General features: G+C 35.6%; 1 protein-coding gene and 1 long non-coding RNA gene across 3 annotated transcripts in view; both read left to right on the forward strand.

Moving 5' to 3' along the window:
- LOC121427352 (caspase-7-like) overlaps positions 1–23,242 on the forward strand; it is a 41,616-nt gene extending 18,374 nt beyond the window's left edge. For both annotated transcript variants that reach the window (XM_041623699.1, XM_041623701.1), the window contains 6 exons: positions 1,814–1,920; positions 8,291–8,461; positions 19,682–19,910; positions 20,675–20,869; positions 21,529–21,638; positions 22,909–23,242. In XM_041623699.1, coding sequence (XP_041479633.1) covers positions 1,814–1,920; positions 8,291–8,461; positions 19,682–19,910; positions 20,675–20,869; positions 21,529–21,638; positions 22,909–23,148 — 1,052 coding nt within the window. In that variant the 3' untranslated portion in view covers positions 23,149–23,242. The remainder of the gene's footprint in view (positions 1–1,813; positions 1,921–8,290; positions 8,462–19,681; positions 19,911–20,674; positions 20,870–21,528; positions 21,639–22,908) is intronic.
- On the forward strand, positions 11,051–13,531 carry LOC121427353. Its single transcript, XR_005971684.1, has 3 exons — positions 11,051–11,413; positions 12,248–12,315; positions 12,778–13,531. It is a non-coding gene; the product is annotated as an uncharacterized LOC121427353 (long non-coding RNA).
- Positions 23,243–23,985: the final 743 nt, after the last annotated feature.

The following is a 23,985-nucleotide window of genomic DNA, read 5'->3' on the forward strand; positions in this document are numbered from 1 at the left end:
CTTCTTCCACAAAATCCCATTTGTTTAACACATGGTGTTTGTTAGCTCTGCCCTGGCTCCGTCCCTCATCCAAATTCATCCAAATTTGGTAGACATGTTGTCCAGCATCCCTAGTTGTGCCTATCGTCTTCCATTTTCCAAAATCACTCATGCATGACCATCCAGGCGCCATTTTGTCTATTTCAAGTCCATTTGCATACCATTCTCATTTCTCTCCTATCTCAGTTATCCTGCATGCTACAGACTTCTAACAAATTGCTATAGATAGTCCAAGAGTTGCTCCATCATCTGCGACGCATAACCTGACCTTCAAAATGCCATCTTCATGCCCTAAATTCATATCCGAAATAGCCTTCCTTCGAAAACTTCATTTTTATTGAAATGTAAAGTAAAAAAAATCGTAGAATGGCCATAACTTTCTTGTTTTTCTTAATTTCGATCACATATTTTTAGGAATTGATTACAGTACCATATCATACATACTACTCAGTTTTCACGCATCACTGACCTTCCGTCATTGAAATAGCTCCCTCTAAAGTTTCAAAAACGCTTACCTTTGAATGCTCTTCATTGCGTCATGCGTGGCCAAACCCGTACTCTTTTTTTAATTTAGGGTCTTCAAGATATGCCCTTTCATGCCATTTAAAAAAGATATACCTTAAAACTGACGAAATATCTGAAAAATGCTCCCGAATATCAGCAAAATACCCCAAATGCACTTTAATGCAAGCACAACTTCAACTTGCTCTTATTTCCTTATTATTTAAGCTTATTCTTTCTAACTTGGCAGATATGATCGAGTATTGGTATATACTTCAACCTTTCGTCAACCTATTGTAACAGAAACTGACGAAAATCTGACGTCAGCTGCAAATTATTGTGCAAAACCTTCATTTTTAATGTCTTTCTTTATATGGCATTTACTTCCGGTCTATTATTGCCTGCGCACAAATAAAAGTGGTATTAATGTCACCGCATTGGAATACTCTTTCCAGTGATACCAAATACGATATAGGTTACGACAGAAAATTTCAAGATAAGTCAATCTGAACACAATGGTATACTGCTCACAATGCACACATTATTAACAACATAGTATGGGGCGCCATATGGTCTAAAATTGTTTACTCTAGAATGTAACTTCCTATGGAGAGCAAAATGTGCTAAAATACAATTTGATTAACATGTAATTTTGTGAGTCTAGCTCCCCTGCCACCGTTCCTCATCCAAATTCATTCTAATTTGGTAGACATGTTATCCATAATTAGTGACCATAACTTTAGAAATAGCGCCCTCTATTGCAAAGTCTTAAAATAGTTTAATTGCCATAACTTCCTTGTTTGAATTTATTTTGGTCTCATGTTTTCAGGGTTTGCCAATTGTATCATTTCACATACTCCAACTGTGTTTTACGCATCAGTGACCTTTCCTTTAAGAAAGAGCACCCTCTAATATTTTGAATACGTATATCATCTAGAGTTTTCTCTCTATCTCCTTCTGTTTCTTGCCCTCTATTAAATTAGAGGCGTCAATGCATGCACATCGTTCTGAACCGATTGCAGTTCTAGTTATTATTGTTGTTGTTGTTATCAATATTATTAATATTCATCCCGATCATATATACACCTCATGAATATATCGAATTATAGGCCTAATTTAGTCGGGTATTAGTTCTTTTATGTCATTTAAGTCATTTACTGTTGAAAGAAATTCACTGAGGAGGATTAGGTTTCCTTGAAATGTTTAACTAAGGCTTATAAAATGTAGTTTATAGAACAACATAATTAAAGTATAACATTTTGCCGGTTATTAGTTTCATCAGAACCACAAGTTAACATTTCACCCGACGTGGATGGATATTACACTGGTTGGCAGATCGAAAAGGCAGAACCTAGGGTGGGGCAATTTGACCCAGAAGAAGTGAGTATGAAACTATAGATCCGGTCTCGTTGCAATCAATCGGGTTGGGGTTGCTATAAGGTGTGAAGATTCTCATGTTGGAGGAAAGTGTATGGATCTAATTCATAAAACATGGACATACTTAACCCTAAAAAGACTGGGGGGATGATTCAGCCCCCCCCCCCCTCGACATTTTTCGCGATAAATCCGCCCCGCGAAATTTTTTGACCGCGTCGCTCGCTGACTTTTTAATTTAAAGTCTCGCGCAACTTTTGAGATCAAAATTGTGACCCCCGGGTACGCGGTTCCAAAATTACGCAACATTTCGTAAGTGCATGCAGACCCATAATTACTCAAAAACGTGAATTTGTGTACAAATCCAATGCAAATAGTGTTCTTAGCCAAAATTCATAAATGTATCATTATTTTTCCTTTTACTGCTTAAAATCAATTAATTTATCTTATTTATGGTCAAAATAAAGTCCCCGACAATTTCCATTGAAAAAACAATAAAAAACAAAAAGTCGAAAAACGAAGAAATACATAAGAAATTTATAAAACAATAGAATACATAAGAAAATAAATGTGATTTTGATTTTTTTTAATCAATTTGATCAGATGCCTATCTAGAGTATGTGAAACAAAAATTAGCATTTGAGGGGCATTATTTATTTAATTAGAGCAAACTTATGATTTTACGCATAAATTAGCATATTTATTTATTTATTTATTTATTGATATATTCATATTCCACAATCATCAAAGTACATTTCGTAATCATGTTTACAATGAAAAAAATGCATAACATATGCAGGATTGAAACGTAGCAATGAAATGAAAAAAGTGGAGGGGCCTACTAAAAAGCAGAGCTTGTAAAATGTAGACCCCCTATCAAAACTTTATACAAGGGTAATATGATACAAATAGAGTAAAATAATCAGCAAAATTCTATAAAATTATATAGATATAAACACTGTAACACAAATGTATTTACAATATATACAAAATTAAATATTGACTTAAAAAAATATTCAATACTACCGTGGATAAGTATGAAGTTCACAAATATTAGATTGAATCAATAAGAATTCAGGAGAAATTTTTTGATGAGTAATTTAAATCGTATAAGATTAGCTGCCTCTTTCATTTCTCTGTCCAGAGAATTCCAGAGTTTTGGTCCTGTGAAAAATACAGTTTTGCTAGAAAATACTGTTTTACTTTTAGGTAAGTGATAGTCATTTGATTGTCTCGTATTATATGAATGTAAAGTATTGTTTCTCATAAATTTCTTTTGTAGGACATTAGGTAAACTATTTCTATCTAGCTGATACATAAATTGGAATAGTTGCAAGCGGTACAGGTCATTGATTTTAAGGATACGTTTCTGACGAAACAATTCATCCGTATGAGCTCTAAAGGACATATTGCATATTATTCTCAGTACTTTTTTCTGAAGTAGCAAGACTTTATTTAGTCTCGTTTGAGAGGCATTACCCCATGCCAGAATTCCATAATTAAGATATGGTAGAATTAATGCACAATACAACATGGATAGCGCCTGTGCTGGTAGAACGTATTTAAGCTTATTGATGACTCCAATATTTCTTGACACAGTTTTGCAAGTATTGTTGATATGAGCATTCCACGTAAGCTTGTTATCAATAGTAAGACCTAAAAATTTTGTTGTTTGCACTTCTTTGATTTCAGTATTATCTAAAAGTATTTGATGCGGTAGATGTTTCAATGAATGACTAAAAAGCATATAATTAGTTTTTTGCAGATTCAGTGACAATTTGTTGGCTTTAATCCAGTTTGTTACTTTTTTAAATTCTGTATTCATAGTGCTCACAAGTACATGTGGATCATGGTGTGTATAGAAAATATTGGAATCATCAGCAAAGAGAATAAATGAGAGAACATGAGATGAATTTTTCATATCATTAACATAAAGTATAAATAACAAGGGGCCAAGAATACTACCTTGTGGAATTCCACAGGAAACTGGCCTTGTTGGAGATTCTGATTCATTTACTGTAACAAACTGAATTCTATCAGTAAGATAACTCCTAAACCATTGTAAAGCTGTCCCTCTGATACCGTAATTTGATAGCTTACATAACAGTATTTCATGATCTATTGTGTCAAATGCTTTTGAGAAGTCAAGGAATAATCCTACAGTATGATCAGAATTATCAAAAGAAGTAGATATTTTATTTATTAATGTCAATATAGCATGAGTTGTATTATGTTTTTCTCTAAAACCAAATTGATTATCACATATAATACTATATTTCTTAAGGAAAGCAACTGTCCTTTTATAAATGATCCTTTCAAGAATTTTTGAGAACGAAGTTAACAAAGATATTGGGCGATAATTACTAGTAATTAATTGGTCCCCCTTCTTGAAAATGGGTATAACTTTAGCTATTTTCATCTTCTTTGGGACCTGGCCAAGCTGCAATGATAAATTAAATATATGAAGCAGGGGATCAGCAAGAGAATGTATAATGTTTTTCAATACTTTATTTGTAATGCCATCATATCCGGGTGTCTTTCCTGCTTTCAAATTAAATACAATCTCAAGTAATTCTTCTCTATGAACTGGAGTAAGAAATATTGAATTATCATTTTGTTTGTCCAAAAAGTCCTTAAACGAATTTTCTACAGGGATAATATTTCCAGCTAACTTTGGTCCAATTTGAGAGAAATATGAATTAAATTCATTTGCTATAGAATGAGTATCTTCAACCATATTTCCATCTACACATAATTTATTAACAGCACTAGATTTGTTAATTTTGTTTAGAGCCCCATTTATTGTTTTCCATGTATTTTTAAGGTCGTTTTTATATGATTGTAATTTTTCTGAATAAAACCTCTTTTTTGCTATTCGGAGAGTAGTTGTTAAGGTATTTTTATAAGACGTGTATCTATTCCGTGAAACATCATTTGGATTTGATATATAAGAAACATACAGATTATTTTTCCGATTGATAGACCTTAATATCATTTTTGAAACCCATGGTAGCTTTGGAACACGTTTATAGTCGTAATTTCGATATTTCTTTAAAGGAACACAAGAATCTAAGCAATCATTGAAACATTTCAAAAATATGTCAAATGAGTCATCGACATTCTCTTTCGAGTTATAAACGTCAGACCAATCAACAGAGCTTAAATCTTCTTGGAGGCGTTCAATATTTTTGTCACTAAAGTTGCGACAGATCCTATATTTCTTTTCCATTTTTGCGAGTGATTGCATTGTTTGGATATGGGTAAAAATAAGAAAATGATCGGATATGTCTGTCGTTACAATGCCAGCTTTCGGAAGAGGGTGAGAGTTACAGAATATATTATCTATAAGCGTAGCAGAATGATCAGTAATACGGGTTGGTCTAGAAATAATCGGCAAAAAAGTAGAAGTTAACATTAATTCAAGGAAATCGTTTGTTGCAGAGTGATTACTGGTCAAGAGATTAATATTGAAATCACCAGTGATGATACAATTGTTATTTATCAATTCTCCGTTTTGCAAAAGTTCATTAGTAGCAAGTAAAAAATCTTCTATACAAGAAGTTTGAGGAGGTCTGTAGATGACACCTATTACAGTTTTCTTATCTTTTTGAAGTTTTACTTCTACAAATAAGGATTCGATGATATCATTCATATATTCAAATTCATGTCTAATTGCATAATCAAATGAAGACGGAATATATAATGCTAGTCCACCTCCAATTTTATTTTTCCTATTGTTTATAACAATATCATAATTCGGGATGGTGCATAAGGAATTAGGTGTTTCCGTGAACCAAGTTTCAGTAAGAGCAATGATTGGGGGATTGGCAAATTGTGTATTTTCTAATAATAATCGTAATTTCTCGAAGTTTTGGTTAGCGCTTCTTATATTCAAATGCAAAATAAAAACATCATCTTCTCCAATCAATTTAGCATAGTCTTTGAATGAATTTTCTGTATAATATGGAGAAGAGGAAAGATTGTATGCTTTATCATGAATATCGAATTCAACTTGAAGTTCATCAAAATTATTTGTAAGAATATCAGTAGAAAATCTATCAAATGGAGTATGATGATTTGAGATAATATTGCTTTTATCCTGACTTGGATGATTTAGTAATAAGAAATCATCATTATTCAGATGATAAAATGGGAAATCACGCATATTATCCACCATTATGAAATAGAATATATTGCCATTTTAAATCAAAATCTTTGTAAGCTGAGCATATAAAGCATCTTTTAGATTTGATACCGTCATGACCCCAAATTCGAGTTTGAAAAATACTGCAGTTGTAATATTTAACAAAAGAAAGATTATTTGATACAATTATTAACGGTTGATGAAGAATATTTGCACACAAATATAAGTAAAATGACCTCCATGAAATGTCTGATATTGAAACATTATTGAAAGGGCAGTGAAAGAATGCAAAATATACCACGGAAAATAACACAAGTATTGATCGATGCGAAAAATTTTGTGACTTGAATTTCATAAGAAATAAAAAGAATACTGGAAAATGGAAAAACATGGATAGTCCTTCTACAGCTTAGAAAAGTCCTCTCTGGAATGAATGATGATGGGTTGACACTTCTCATCCTTCCTTACATAGATTCGGCCATTCTGGGTCCACAGGAACTTGTATCCGGCATCTCGGCGGGCCTTGTTGACATCTTTCATTAGCTCCTTAGTGGAAGCGATCAAGTTTTCATTGAGGTAGATCTTGCCATCGCTGTTGTATCCAAGATCCTTTGTGGAGAGAGTCTTCAGCTTCCTTCTCCCATCGTACATGATGTTACGAGCTCGTCTTGTGGTGAATCGCACGATGATTGGGCGGGCTTTGTTATCAGCTTGGCGTTTGGAACCCAGCCGATGAACCACATCGAAGTCGGATGCTGCAAGCTCAGGGCTGATGTGTTTCGCGATATTAAGTACGATCCTTTCAGGAACCTCGCCCTGTCGTTCTGGTACACCTGCCACCTCCAAGTTGACTCTTCTGTGGTACTGGTCAAGTTCGTTAAGCTGGAAGGTCAACTCACTGAATCTCTTCTGAAGACAGATGTTTTGTTCCTTCAGTTCTCTGTTTTCCTTTTCTATCTTCTCGGCCTTCAACTTCATTTCCTCAAATTTCTCGTTGAGGAACGACAGCGAGTTGACAATACTACTTTGTCCCTCTCGTATACTGTCGATCGACTGCTCCAAGACGGTCAACTTAGCATTCAAGGAATTGGAAAGTTTCCCTAGCTCATTCTTGATCAGTGATAGAAGATAGTTTTCATTCGTCTCTTCATTATCACCAGAGTTGTTTTTCGACGACTTTCTCTTCCCAGACATCGTGACGTCACAATTACATGAAACGATCAGAATTAAGCGCACAAAGAATGGTTGCGCAAAGAGCTGCGTTCCATCCAAGCCAGTATGCGTTTAATGATGAGTTGCTAGGCAATGACGCGTAAATGATGCTAGTTTTAGAAGTCTATTGACACTTTCTTCTCCAAAATGATCAAAATTTCAAGTTAAAAATGTTTGATAGTATCCAAATAAGTAATCCAAATGAAAAATGAGTATATCCTTGATATTCACTATCCAGTTTCTGATGCAACCATATAAAACGTTTTCACAAAATGTCAGGAAACACGGTAAAATTGCACAAAATGTCAGAGCACTTTTAAAACACGTCCGACCTCTCCAACCTTAAAATCACTTCAATTAATTAATGAGATATGAGATTTTTGCAGAATTTGATGTTATAGTTTTGTAGATAATGCCATGGGTAACGCGTGTGCCAATTTTTGTCGCGATCGCGCGATCGACGGCCGAGACCATAAGGGGGGCTGAATCAGCCCCCCCCCCCCAAGTCTTCTTAGGCGTCGAAATAGCCCAGTCTATTTAGGGTTAAGGGCAATTAAGTAATATCGAACATCTTGTGCAAGTTTCAGGTCACATGACCAAGGTCAAAGGTCATTGAGGGTCAACGAGCTATGACCATGTTATTTGTTGAACTGCCATCGTAACGTAAAGGTTATGGATCTAGTTTATGAAACGTGGACATAAAAGTAGTCAAGTATCACTGATCGTTTTGCACGAGTGAAGGTCAAAATTAATGATCAAGGTAATCATGGTAATAGGTCATTTAGGGTCAATGTATTATCATATTATGAGTGGTACTATTTTTGAATATGTATTCAATAATATTCGAAGTCAGCACGGCTGCTTTATGGAATTGCGTGTGGAGGCGATATTACCAAGGCGTTCACTATAGTTATGTATTTCGGATGGGTTGCATTTTTTTCTTCCTATATTTTGAAATCAGCTTGCTGGTCGTAGCCTTTAATAATTATTTTTCAATTTTATATCATATGCCCTCCTTAGAATTACGTGATGCATACATCTGTCTACAAGGGACTCGTACTCATAATAAACAATTATCATTTCCGTGAGGCAAAAGATCGCCCTGGATCCGAAATGGACTTAAAAAATGTCCAACATGTCTTCAAGCAAATTGGATATGAACCAGTCATCAAGACAAATCTCTCTGCTGGGGTAAGTCAATTTTGTAGAGGCTCCAACACAGCCAAATCAGCCCTGGTTATGCCAAAGTTATATAAAAACCGCTTTCAGATTTTGCCACGCTTTGTACCGCGGGACATCTTCCCACAGTGGGATGTTCCGATGTGCGGGAGATATCTCGAAAAACTCACAATATAGGAAAACTCGAGAGAAAACAATTCCAGTCTTCCGTTTTCTTCCCCCGGGTTTTTGGAAGGATAGGCGACATTCAACTGAACATTCAGAGCGACATTCCGGTTACACTTCGTATTTCCGAAGCTTCGTAATTCCGAAGGTTCTTTATTCCGAAGGTTCGTAATTCCGAAACACGTAAATTGCCTATACCTCGATGTTCGTTAATCCGAAAACGAAAAAGGGTTCGTTAATCCGAACATTTGTGGCGTAATTCCGACGATTCGTTATTCCGAAGGTTCGATAATCCGAAAACGAAATAAGGTTCGTTGTTCCGAAGGTTCGTTAATCCGAAAACGAAATAAGGTTCGTTGTTCCGAAGGTTCGTTAATCCGAAAACGAAAAAAGGTTCGTTATTCCGAAGGTTCGTTGATCCGAAAACGAAATAAGGTTCGTTTTTCCGAAGGTTCGTTAATCCGAAAACGAAATAAGGTTCGTTAATCCGAAAACAAAATAAGGTTCGTTAATCCGAAAACAAAATAAGGTTCGTTAATCCGAAAAATGAAAACCGGGAAAGCAGAGGCAGAGGCAAGGGGAGGGGGGGCGGGGGACACTGTTGCCGTTCAATTATCATATGAGGATGGGAAGGCAAGGGCCTTCCGAACGAATTTTCGTTGGGGTAAAGCCAAAAAATGAAACTCATACGTCAAAATTGGGACTGTGGTGATATTTTCACCTTAAGATTATCATCTGCTTGAAGTCATTGCCTGTTTGATAGTGATTAAGTAGAGAATAACTTTTTTGAAGTGACTTCTTATTATGGCAAAATGTATATTTAGGCTTTATTTTTCGGGAGAGAGTATAATGAGCGAGCGGCTTGGTAAAACAAATTCAAAGGTGAAGTTGTATAACGTTTTTTGTGGTCAGTTATTCTTAAAATGGCATTATTGCGAGGTGTTGCGAGCGTGAATCACAAGCTAAACTTTAGGTTATTTCAATAAAAAATGAAAATTAGTTTTTAAAAATCCGAGCAGATTTCTGCTGTCATTAAAAAGATGTGCATCTCACTAAAGAATTAACACGAGCGCAAAACGCGAGCTTAAACATACTGACCAGAAAAGGAACCTGTTAAAGAAAACATTTAGTGACCTCTTTAGGATGCATATTTCACCAATCGAATGAGAGTGCGAAGCGCAAGCTGAAAATTTTCAATATTCCAGCCTGAAAACTTAACTCAACTTGTATACTTTAAAAAGGGTATTTTATTTCGAAAAAACATGAAAAACGGCATAATTATTTTTGAAAAAGGAACTTTCCCATTTTGGAAAATATTAATTCCCTGTTTTTTATTCCATTTTTGATGCCCCCTGCCTCCCTCCCGGCGGATCCAACTTTCGTCAAATAGAGGGGGGGGGGGGAAATTTTTTTAGCCATATTTTCCTTGATCGGCAGTTTAAAGTTGATTTTTGTTTGTTTCTTTGAAAGGGTAGTCCTAACAGTCAATAATTAGCTTTATCCTTATAAAATAAAGTAAATATGTAATAACATGATAAACCCTTTTTAAATAATGCGAGCGCGAGCTATATTTTTGTTAATATGATGGGCAATATGTTTGTGATCTTCAAAGCGAGATGCCTATGTAACTAAATTTAGATAATAACTGCTAGCAAGAAGCGCGAACAGAATTTTTAAATATATAAGCTCTGATCTGATCTAAAGGGGACATTTTAAGAACTTTTTGCAGTTAGCCATGAAGACGATGCGTGTTTTAGCCAATGGCGGCGGAACGTATTTTTTTTGGGGGGGGGGGCAAAGTAAAAAAAGGGGCCAATAGGGGCAATTTGGTGCAAACGGATATTTTCACCATTAGATTATCATCTGTGTAAAGAGGTTGTGTGTTTTTGTAGTAACTAAATTGAGCACAATTTTTTAAGTGATCACTAAACATGCTAAAGTTATATATTTACGTTTCATTTCTGCGAGCGTAGAGAGCAAGCGGTTTTGGGGGAAAAAGTCAAATCTGAAGATGTAAAATTCACCTTTTTGGTCAATACTGTGAAAATGGCATCCTTGTGAGATGTTGCGAGCGAATCACGTGCTCAAACTTTTGGAAATTTCATGTGGGCCTAGAATGATGATATTGATATAGATATCATTTACCCAGGGAAGCCACTTCAGTTCTGAAAACTATTCTCCCAGCTATTATTATTTTTTTTTTTACAAGAATGCTATAGAATGTCCAGTTTTCAGGTTGGAAAATCGGAAAAATTTGGCTCACGTTTCTCGCTCGCATCAAGTATTGTTTATTGAGGAACTCATTCTATTCCTGGTTACAAAAAAGAAGTATGAAATGTCCAGTTTTCAGGTTGGAATATCACAAATTTTAAGCTTGCGGTTTGCGCTCTCATTATATAGTTCGTGAGATATATATTCTATTCATGAGTCACTATGGCCCGAATTCACAAAGGTGGATTCTGCAAAATCCACGGATTAATCCACGGATTTTGTTGAGTCCACAGTCCACGGATTCGCTTTTGTGATTCACAAAGGTGGACTCGACCGAATCCACGGATTCTACCAAGTCTATTACGTCACGATTTCGAGTCAACTGTTTGGGGTGGTCTGAAACAGTGGACTCCACAGAATCCGTGGATTCTAGGCGTAATTGGCCAATCACAGCGCAGCATTTGGGTACATCTAGCTAGCATAGCAGACAACAACCGCTGGACGATAATTTTGCAGCAAAATTTAAGGTGGAAGACTGGACGTGAAAGTGGTGGAAAAATACATGCTGGACCGAGCTCCGAGAAAATTGTGAGTAATTTGACATATTTGTTTGATGAGCAATATTTTTTGTCACTTTTTATGTATTGATTTGTGAATTAATGTCCGAATTTATGTCATAAATGCATGTATATTAGGTACGGTCATGAGAGTCGAGATAGTGAAAATAATTCTCGCGGAAATGGTTTTGTGTAGCCCCACAAGTGCATTTCTGTGTTGTTCTTTCGCGAGCTCTGTGACACGGCTAGACGTAGTCGTTGACGTTAGACGATTAGACCCTTGACTTGTTCCCCTTTTCACTCGGTTCTTCCGAAATTTATGATTCCCCTGTCCCTGTCGCTGGATTTTCTTAGATCTACATGGTCTATCTTACTCTAGCCTGCACGCCTGAAGGCTCCTGAAGAGTAAAAATCAGTTCTACGATGCACTCAGTCTCAGTCAGATTCAGAATCAGATTCAGAACTGACAGAAGTTCAGTTGGTACTATCCAGGGTCATGATGGTCATGAGTAAGCCTACGGGCCAGCTATGACTAATTTTTACTCTCCAGGAACCTCCAGGCTAGTCTTTTCAGCAATTTTGAAGATTTCATTTGAGATGATGAATCGTTTCAAAGAAAATAAATTTGGGAGAGCAGTCATGTATTTTAATTTTAGCAAAAAAAATGGGCATTTTCAGAGATAAAATAGGGGATGTCCTTACAGAGATGAGACAATTTTCAGAATACAGATTTTAGAGAATTTTCTCAAACTGTTATCTCAATGACTGATGACTGAATCTCATTCTAGTCTCATGCTCATTTTTCTTATGACTATTTTCTTTGCCATTGAAACTTAACCCTATGTCAATTTCATTTTCTATGCAGAACAAAAAATGGCAGAAAATCACCGTGCTCATTTAATGCATCTTGATCGTGTCAACAGCCTCAGAGAGGTAAGATTTGTTTCAATTGAACAATAAACCGATGCAGTGCTTATTGCAAAATATTTTCCTTTTTTATTACTGACAAAATTATGACTATATGGAGGAGATACTGGTTGAAGCACTAGTGATGAAACCAACATGGCAAATTTTTGTTCCTACTTGCACAAGCAGTGACAATTTTCAAGATTTAAAAATGGATGGAGTCAAAATGAATGAAAGGAGTACAGCAATTAAAGCAGCAGATTATTTGAAACATTTGACTTGATGTATGCAATGCATATTTATTAATGTAAAAACAAAATTAGGAAAAGAAAAACTTAATCCTAAATAGACTGGGCTATTTCCATACTGTACCTAAGAAGACTAGGGGGGCTGAATGGTTAGCAAACCTTACCTATTGTTCAGGGAATCTTGAATTATCATTTTTTTTTCATGTTTGTCTACTCTAATTCTTTTTCCATGTATACACAGATAGCCAACAGGCCCAGACCCTGATGGGATTACAGAAATGAATGAATCCTTTTGAGTTGTACATGGATGAAGCCTTTCGAATGCGGTATCGCTTCTCAAAAGAGACTGCACTCCATCTCATCAACATGTGTGAGGGTGATCTGAGCTGAGGAGGAATACAGAATGTAGTGAACCTCTACCTGTTGTCATAGGTGTCATCGATGGGACTCATGTCTACATTAGGAGTCCTGGTGGGGAACAAGCCCTGTACTTCCTTAATCGGAAGAACAGGTATTCCGTCAGTGTGCAGATTGCATTTTTAATATAAATGTAGACTCTGTTATGCCAGTCTGAACTTTTGGGGAAGGGTCGATAATGTGACTTGTACTCCTATCATCATTCCAATGTCACTAAAGTATAATAGCGGTCATTGACTATTTTTAAGCATTGAAATTTAGATTGTTTTATTTAGCACCCTCTCTTTGTTATGTACCGTACAGTACTTATTTGTCGTTTAACCCTTTATAGCCCGGGGGGGCCTAAAAGGCCCCTCCTCGACATATTTCGCGATAATTTCTAAATGCAAAAAAATAATACGCTGAAATTTCATGACTTTTTTCTTTCACATCTCCGGCACATTTTGAGACCGTTTGTGAAAATCGGGGGTACACTTGCGGAGATATAGCACATATCCGTAACCAATGTCACCGAAAATGGCAATTTCCATTGACTTTTGTGTGTACAATGTATGGGTTTTACAATAAGTGTTGTCAGATGAATGTTTTTTTCTGTTTTTCCTCACATAAGTTTCTTTTGGGCTATCACCAACTATTCTAGATTAAAAAAACAATAAAAAGTAGATATTTCAAAACAAAGAAATATATAATAAATTAAAAACAAAGAAATACATAAGAATTTGGAAACACGGAAGGAAACAAGAATATTATCGAGAAAAATTAGCATATGTGCATAATTAATTACTATCATAATCTAATAATTATACAATTTCAATACAGTTGAGTGAGCTGTCTTTTAGATTACATGACTGGCTACTAACATGCTTGATTCCATTGCATTTTCTCAAAAAATGGGGGGAAAACTACAAAAAAATGAAAATTCCTTGAAAAAATTTGAATATTTGCATAATTAATTAGATATATAAAAAATGATAATAAATATCACAAATTTGACAACGCATTCTTGTAAAATACATAATGAGACACCCACCAAATTTGGTCGCAATTGGTCGATAAACGGCCGAGATCTGCGGGGGGGCTAATAGGCACCCCCCCCCCTCCCCGGGCTATGCAATTTCAAAATAGCACGGGCTATATAGGGTTAAATATGCTCTTGAGCATTTTCCTTACAAATTCATTTATCTTGATATTAGACGCTACAGAGTACAGACTAAGAATTTAAGTGAGTCTTTCGATAATTGTGTTTGATATATCAACATATATACAAAATCTTATAATTCCATTGTATTTCTTTAAGTTAGAGAAGTGTGAAAATCATTCAGACAAAGACCAGATCCTTCTAACTAGGTTTACTTTAAAAATAAATACTCACTTTCTTACTGTCATGCTCTTCGTGTATTTTTCAATTGATAATACCGAAGTCATATATCAATATTCAATAAATACTTAATCATCATACAGAGTGATGAATATAAGTACATTAATAACATAAATATAATATAGTATCACCCCTATCTGACGTCTGAGCTGGACATTTAAAATGTATGGCCCTAGTTTTCATGAATATTGATAATGAGTCAGGTACTGTATTATCTGTATACTATATTTGTTTTTCTTGGTCTTTATAGTACAATGTCATCCATTGCAACATAATTCCTAATTTATGAATAGATATGTCTATATACAGTTTTTATGATATCAATATTCAAATGAATTCTCCCAACCACATCAACAAATCAAGATCTTCTGTTATTTCTTTATCTATGAGTATTTAATATAATCTGCAGTACTGCTGATACAATATAAACCCCTCAAAAAAAGTTTGTAAATCTGTGTTTGGCAATTAATTTCTCCCAACTCCCAATTTCACGTAATGCATATTTGATATCATTGTTTTTTCAATGAAATTTGTTGGGGACTCTTCTGATAATAAACAGCATAAAATAAATACATTTAAACCAGCAAAGCTAAAAATAATCATACATTTATGATTTTTGGTTGAAAACATAATTTGCATTGATTTTGTACACGAAATCACGCTTTTGAGCAATTTTTGGTCTGACATAATGTTACGTAATTTCGGGACCGCATACCCGGGTGACGCAAAACTGGTCTCATAAGTTGCGCAAGACTTGAAGGTAAAAGTCAGCGAGCACATTAAAAAAATATCGCGCTGCGAAAATATTGCGTCAATCTTTGAGGGGCGGGGGGGGGGGGCTCCGAGGCCTGTATAGGGTTGATGGTATTCCATGATAGTATGATGTATATAAATTACAAAAAAGAAATTACATGCATATCACTTGACTTGCAGAAAAATTAATGTTAACAGTCATAATCTATGTAATCATAGTTAAATAATCATGTAAAGTGTGGTTATTCATGTGTGGAAAATGTGACAAAATAATATATTAAATTGTTGTCTGTTATCAAATTGAATTGATTGTGCTTTGAATTATTCCAGATGTTATTCCCATTCATAAGAGTGATCATGGTGATGATGTGTTTTTTGTGTGTGTCAAAATCAAATATAATGCTGTGATATTTTAGATTAGGTGATGTTTTTTAAGTATAAAGGATTGGAATGTCTGAAAACGTTATTCATGATTAGTTTCCTGATTGCATCATGATCATGGCGTGATTCAAAGTGAATTGGCAATCAGTGATTACCTTGTTCTTAAAGATGGATCCAGTGGTGCTTTAGTGATGTGGAATTGGTTGCTGTAAAAAGGATTGTGATTAGTTTCTCAGTTACATATCTTATCCTGTCTATCTGAGATTAACTCGATTAAATAATGGATTTCTGCTTTTTGCCACTTCAGGGCCATGGTTGATCAGGTGCAGCTAGCTGATGATGTGCTTATTTTTTTTGTGTGTGTAAAGATATACAACAATCAATGCCAGCAAACATAATTCTTGGGGAGGGGGGGGGGGGTACCAGCAAACATTTATTTTAGAATAATATTTTTTCGTATATTGTGTATATGCTGCAGATGTTTGTTTTCATGACACTGAGCATGCGCAGTGCAGTCTCAAAAAGGGGAAGTCCCTAAATTTGATTGAAAATCCACGGTTGAATCCGTGGATTCGGTTGAGTCCACGGTTGAATCCATGGACTCAACCGTGGGTCTGGTAGAATCCGTGGATTTTTGAGTCTACTGTTTATGAATCACAAACTGCAGAATCCGTGGATTTTCCAGAATCCATGGACTCAAAAATCCACGGATTCTAAAATCCATGGATTTTGCAGAGTCCACCTTTGTGAATTCGGGCCTAAATGCAGTCCTTAAAAGTCAGTATATAAACAAATTACAACTCGCCCTCGCATTAATTCTTTAGAAAGATACACATCTTTCTCATGATTACAAAAAATGCTCCGAATGCTCACTTCACGTCTTGTTACATGAAATGTCTACTAGTTTCAGCTTGCGATTCGCGCTTTCAACATCTCACATGGATCATTATAAGTATTATTTTTATTTTTATTACCAGCAGAAGCTGTTATTAAAAATGACATCCCCTCCAATACAAATCCTATTATCTAGAGGTTGCTCGCACGCTTCCAACACACTTGATCCCCTGCATCTTTAAGTAAACCATTTGCTTATAGGCAGCAATTGCTCAGATAAAATCGAAATTAGCCTATGCTTGATCAGGGCGCCATTCTTAATGAAATACATGCTTTGGCCCCAACACACATCATCGATCGTTATTACTATCATTGCATAATATCGTGTAATCTTGTAATGACAACATCGTTTTTGTTACCAAAATGAATTATTTTCATTTTCGGAAATACGAACCTTATTTAATTTTCGGATTAACGAACCTTATTTCGTTTTCGGATTAACGAACCTTATTTCGTTTTCGGATTAACGAACCTTATTTCGTTTTCGGATTAACGAACCTTCGGAATTACGAACCTTATTTCGTTTTCGGATTAACGAACCTTCGGAATTACGAACCTTATTTTGTTTTCGGATTAACGAACCTTCGGAATTACGAACCTTATTTCGTTTTCGGATTGACGAACCTTCGGAATTACGAAACTTCGGAATTACGAACCTTCGGAAATACGAACCTTCGGAATAACCGAACCTTCGGAATTACGAAGCTTCGGAATTACGAATGTATGCGGACATTCCGATGTGGCACAGGGGTGGTATTCTGAGATCCATTTTATCTCAGATAAAATAAAATATTTTATCTCCGTTAAAATCATTGAGATAAAATACCCTTAAAATCTCTCCGAATTGGTATTCTGAGAACCATTTTATCTTCATTTTATCTCTGTAAGACACACCTATTTTTTAATCAATATCCAATTAGAAACGCGCTTTTATAGCTCTCTCATATCACTCAACCAATTAAAATCCATTCCGCCAGGAGGTGTGGCAAAGGGGCCAGATTGCGTCAATTTATTGACTTCAAATACGCTTGCACTATACGCTTGCGCGTCTTTACGGAGATTTCTTTTTAACAAAAAGGACAATACTCTCATCTTTTTTCGAAGTCTGTATCGCATCTTTTCAAACATCATTTCAAAGACAATATTAGTAAAGAAAAGTCTTATGAAATACTCTCTGATTGTACAGGAACAACGTTAAGGTGTTATTCTCAATAAGTATATAATTTTTTTTCATTTTCATGTCACCATTTGGGGTTAATTCACCTAGAAATACTGGTGAAATCAACGTCGCAGAGATAAAATAGCCTCTACCCTCTTTTAAGTTTATTTTATTTTTTCTTCAAAGTAACATGGGCGCAAGCACATCATCTGCGTTGCAATGGCCAGATACGCGATGGGTATGTGTACGCAGGCATTGTTCTGTTGCGTATTATTTGTAGATACGCAAGATAAAATTTATACGCAAGATAAAATCTAAAATTTTATCTGAGAGATAAAATCTCATCTCAGAATACCAATTTCATTTTAAGAGATAAAATAAAATATTTTAAAGATAAAATGACCTCAGAATACCACCCCAGCTGTTTTTGTCAAGTGCAAAGACAATGAACTGCTTCGCCACGCACGGCAGTCAGCCACGGCTCGTCCCTCGGGGGACGTGTAGACGCTCCTTATGTCGTAAAAAAGGACAGTTTTCACAATCACGACGCGGCCGCTCTTTACAACGCTTCAATTCCTTTGAAAATAAAGGTCGAAAGTTGGTAGAACAGGACGCAGGAGAGCAGCGGCGTCTCGTGATTCGACATATTAATTTTGTCCCGTCCAAATCTTAGGATAATCTATTGTCCCGGTCGTTCAATGGAATTGGTGCGTTGTAGAGAGCAGCCGAGTCGTGATTGCGAAAACTCTTTAGTAGCATCCATTTCGCAGATGCTTATGGCGCGCCATTTGCCCAGTAATTCCGATAGACACTTGGCGCGCCATAGACGTTTTTAGCAATGTTCAGAATCTACCCCGAATTAATGCCCGTCATATCACAATGGACATGCAGATTAGAGGTCATTGTAGAAAGTTGGTGGAAAGGGACAGCACATTGTCTTAAGATTCGAAACGGCAAAGAAATTGCAAATATGTCTTTTGTCCTGATCGAGTCCAGGACGACACTGCTGTTTGACCAATTTTCTACAAGGCTGCTGTGTTATGAAAGGCCTTTGACAAGTATTCTCTACGTTATAGAAAGCATCTGGGAGGTGATTGCTAAAATATCTAATGAATCCCAGGAAAGCATGTTACAAACATGCATTCTGCAATATTTATCTTTTCAGATTTACTTCGATAAACTTTGTTCAAATGACATTTCCTTTCGGTGGGATAGGTAAATTTCAAAGCAAGGCGTACCTATCATTCACTCTGTCAACCCTCGCTTACCAGGGGATGCAATCCTGAAATTCTTTCTGCAACGTCAGAAACAAAAGTAATTTTACTTAATCAAATATACATGTAACTCCACTTTTTGAAGGTGCAAAACCCTGGAGCGGAAATAAGGTCCCCCTCACATCTCGGCCGTTGATCGCGACAAAATAGACACAAACTTAATCTGCGACTTGATTTTCAAGATATAGTTGCACCAAAATTGAAATACATTTTAAAATTAACTAATCATGGTGACTAATTCATGGAATCCTTCAAAACTACCAAATTTTCGTCTGGACACCCTTTATCATTTCAATAATACATTGCAACATTAATGAGATTATTACACATTTATATTAACTCATTAATAAGTAATAAATATGCCAATGCTTGATCTATAATTAGATTTTTGCTGACCGCCTGAATATGATTTTCTTTGTTTTACCATTTGATTTCATTTTGCATTCTTCTGTCTTTTTATGCAATATTTGATTGAATGCGATTTATAATTTCACCTATACTTAGAACTCCTTAATTAGATCCATCATAATGAAAATCTTTGTGTAATTTAATCTACTATGTATTGGATGATTGTTTTTTTTTTTAAATTACGTACTCTTTGTAAAATATCTTTGTATGTTCTCATATTTTGTACACATGTTTATTTCAGCAACTGCCTGCCAAGCATGTATATATTGCCAATAAACCATTACTATACTATACTATTTTTAAAAATGTATTTTATTTATAAAAAAAACAACATTTATTATGTACTTATTAATTCATATTTTGTTTATAAAAAGCAGGGTAGTCCCACTCAAGCCAGAGGCCTGCTTTACAAGGGAGCCCTGCATGTATTATGTATTTCTCTGTTAGTTTATGAAGCACTTTTGGATCTGTATTTATCCAGGATATTAATCGCTTTCTCGATGAAGCTGTGCACAGAATAAACCTCGAAGGCCCTGTCTGTCATTCTTCTGTGGTTGTTGTCCTCATGAGCCATGGTGAGAAACGAGGCATATATGGGACTGATATGGATGTCGTGACAACTCAAGAGATCAAGTCAAAATTTTCAGGGAGGCAATGCCCAGCCCTCCTCGGAAAACCAAAGATATTCTTCATCCAGGCATGTCGAGGACGTAAGTCAGATATTTATTGAAGGAGAAATTCACCCTGACAAAAAATGTGTAAATAGCAGAAAAATGATGAAAAATATTGGTTTTGAGGAAAATCCATTAGAGAATTTAAAAAAAGAGTTACATTTCATAATTCATTATTTTGTTTCATACTTATACAGAAATCCATCCTTGGCCATTTCGTGCGAATCAGTGCAACACTAATGCAGATATCGCGATGGTCTATGTGTTTGGGAAAGGGGGTGGTGCTCAAGGAAGTGTTTTGGGCAAGGAAACAAGTTGGAAACGAAAAAGATATCACCAAATCAATCTTCCCAACTAATGTTTACTTTTCTTAATAAGACTATTTCCAATTTTGCACCACTTTTTTATTAAATAAGTGGTGCTCACTCAAGCGGAAATGTTTGTCGACGGTCATTCGGTTAAAGAGAGCTATACAAATTAGGACAAAAATCAGGATATTACAAATATAGTCTACCATTTTGTAAAATAATTTGTGAGCTTTAATTGTATGCATTGAACCAAAAACGGTTCTGAAGGAATGTTTAGAACAATTTTCTGCTTGTTTGTATGGTTCCAAATACGGAACCTTTTTCTGCATATTAGAAGAACCTTAAAAAGTTCCAAAAACGGGACAGCTAAAACAAGGTTCTGGAATTTCGAAGAGTGGAGAACTTGATTATGTCTTGTAAAAGGAAAGTTGCTTCATCTGCCTATGCACTTGTCATTGAAATGTCTTTGGTTTATCCACTGCATCCCACATCAAGAATTGCCAACCAAGAGTGCCCTGGATACTGACGATCCTGGAAGAACGTCGACCTCTGAGCAGGGAAATGTTTCCGATATGGATTCATGCTCATCAAGAATGCCGTCCGGCAATACATTGGACATTGACCATGTTGACGTCGACGCCGATGTACCAGATAACGCTGATATATACGTGGCTTATGCCACTTCTGAAGGTGAAACATATATTGTGCAGTCTATTTTTAATGAAAATAATTAAAGATTCATTGATATTTTGGACAAGATTTGAGGAATCACAGCCTTTCAGCATTTGAACGCGTATGTTCAAGATTTTTTGTTAACTTTCCACTGTGTCCATGGCTCTTTTCCGCAGTACCTCATTTCACTGATCAAAAGTTATACCCCTTCAAGATCCTTACGTTCCTCATCTTCCAGTTCTCTCGTTACCCCTAAACTTTCAGAAACCGGGGGGGGGGTCATTTATTCACTCATCCTCCAAGTTATGGAATAGCCTCCCAAAAACATTAAACAGTGCTTGACCTCTGAAACTTTCAAACAATACATTAAAACATTTCTCTTCAATTCTTCTGAACTTCCTTTATAATTTCCTAAAAAGCGCCTTGAGCACTTTACAGAGTGGATTTGGCGCGATATAAGTGTAATCGTTATTATTAATAACTGTTCATATTAATGTGTCGTTCTTCTTGCCAATGTACTTGTTATGCATCATTTTTTTTTCTAAACCATTGGATGAAACAACATTGTTTAAGCCGCAGCATCAATCTTGTCAGTATGGTATATTTTCACCAAGCGAACGATACTATACTGTTCAAACAATATTGAGACAACTACATTTCATTCTTCTTTTCCGCAGGTTACTTTTCGATTCGCGATCGAGTTGAAGGGTCGTGGTTCATCCAGTGCTTGTGCGAGGCGTTGATTGCTTATGTCCACATTGATGATCTGGATACCATTATGAACCGGGTGATTATCATCGATATATATATTTTTAAAAATGGATCAGAGCTAGAAGTATTCTACCGCACACACAACCTTGAAGCTAATATAAAGGAAAAGTACTGACACAAATAACAGTAATTGTGAGGTCATATACCAACTCGTAAGAAACAACACACACAGGAATAAAAAAAAGTGTGGAATTTCATGAGCGCTTGAAATTTCGATGTACTTTTAATTGTTTCCGATGGTCTCGAAAAAGTGCGTTGTTGTTCTATTGATTTCTTTTTAATCAATGATGACTATAGATTAGGCTCAATTCCTTGGCATTCGATCATTTAATCGCTTGTTAAACGGCTAGGAAAACAATACTTTCGCCAAGGTTGCTGGAAATTCACATCCATGAAGTATCCCAAATTCCCAATACTTTCTTTTCTTCCATGTCCTTGATGAATTTTATTGTAAAAGGCAGAATTGAATTGATTTGATACTCCTTCCAAAATGACCGCCTGTTCGCTGGAAGGAAGTATAAATCATGCATCTTTCCGTCATCGACATGACGGTTTGATGAACAATTGATCGGAACATGTTTACGTTTTTTGAAGCGCTAGTGATATAGAGAATCAATACCTTCTGGAATGACCTCTTAGTCCCCTGGAAGAAAATATATAGATCTCACTATACCTTATTATGTGCACAGTTGGGAGTATTGGTAATACGTTGGAATGGTTGACAACTTGGAAAAAACGGTTATGGTATTCAAGTTTTAACTCGGGCCTATCTTTAGATCATAGTCGAGTAATAAAACGTGATAAAAGGAAAATCCCTATTAGGTTGCTGGTTGATAGATTTAATTACAAAGAACTTGTAGACGTAACAATATCAGGCATATAACTCATGATCTTTTAAGAACAAAACTTGAAATGTATGGTGTAATCACTTCTCACATTTCAGGATCGATCATGATTTTTTTAACGGAATGTTCTTCATGGGCCAAAGTTAAATCAGGTGTTCCTCAAGGAACAATTTTAGGTCCGGTATTGCTTTTATGTTTTATATATATGATATGCCTAATAATAATACATTCACTACTCGATTATTATTATGCCACCAGTTAAAAAAAACACCCATAATATGTAGACCTACGGTACTTGGGAATTTAAATCTGCACTAATGTGATGGTTTGTCAGAAGCAAACGTTTCCTGCTCGAAACTAGCCACACTATAGGAAATGGGTTTTAATGGCTCACTGGCAATTGGGATAATCACCTGCTTCTAATCTGTTATCATTCTACAGGTTACAAGGCGTGTTACCGGTTTCACGGGATCTGTAACTGATGTAAATGGAAAGAAGAAGAAGATTCTTCAAACTCCAGATATATCCAAGCAAGGCATCGGAAAGAAAATTTATTTCATGCCGAAATATTCACCCCAAAATACGCGTGAGACAGGGGACAGCAGCTCGATTCAGCAGCCGATTAGCCTGTCACGAGAGCAAGGGGCACCAGAGCAAACTACATGTACATCGAATGGCTAAAATTGATAGGCTGTGCCATGCCCCGTATGCTGAATTCTGGGGGTTTAAGTCTGATTTGATTTTGTCTATGGAAACTATGGAAACCCAAGTGAGGGAAAGATAATTTACATAGTTTCATTGATCATTGATCATCAAATACGTTTTAGCTAAGCGGGGAAACGAATTATAGTAAACTAAAGAAACATAGAATATAATGAATAAAATGTTTTTACATTTTCGGCTTTCCATGATTTTAGCAAAGAAAAAGAAGATGGTCTAAGTCAAACTGGACTTAAAAATACATAGTAATGATGATGATAATTACAGTAGCAATAATGATGATGATGATCAATATTACCATTATTATTGTGATTATTTTAATTATAGTGATAATAAAGATAATAATAATAGTAATGGGGATGGTTATTATAGGTTTATCAGAAGGGAGCCTGGTCTCCTTGACCAGACGCTTCATACCTCACAACTTAAAACAATTTTCTTTTTTTCAGAATTCGATACAATATCAACAGAAATTTTTCAAAAGCAGTAAATTCTTACAAAAAATTGAGAATAATCTTTGCATCATAATGTCCATATTGTATTACAAATTGCATAACAACTAGAATAAAACAAATTTGTGTATATATATACATAATGACGATGCAGTAATATAAGAGCAAGCAATTCGTTATGATAGGTGTGTGTGGCAAAGTGGAGCTATTTTTTTTCAAAATGATAAACACTATGTAATGATACATGTTCATTTCATATAGAAACTTTGAATGGTACTTGATTCTTACATGCGTAATTCCATGGAAATCGAACCTCATTTTGTTATTTTGTCGTTCGCATATTTTG

Source organism: Lytechinus variegatus, chromosome 14, assembly GCF_018143015.1.
Source record: "Lytechinus variegatus isolate NC3 chromosome 14, Lvar_3.0, whole genome shotgun sequence".
NCBI lineage: Eukaryota > Metazoa > Echinodermata > Echinoidea > Temnopleuroida > Toxopneustidae > Lytechinus > Lytechinus variegatus.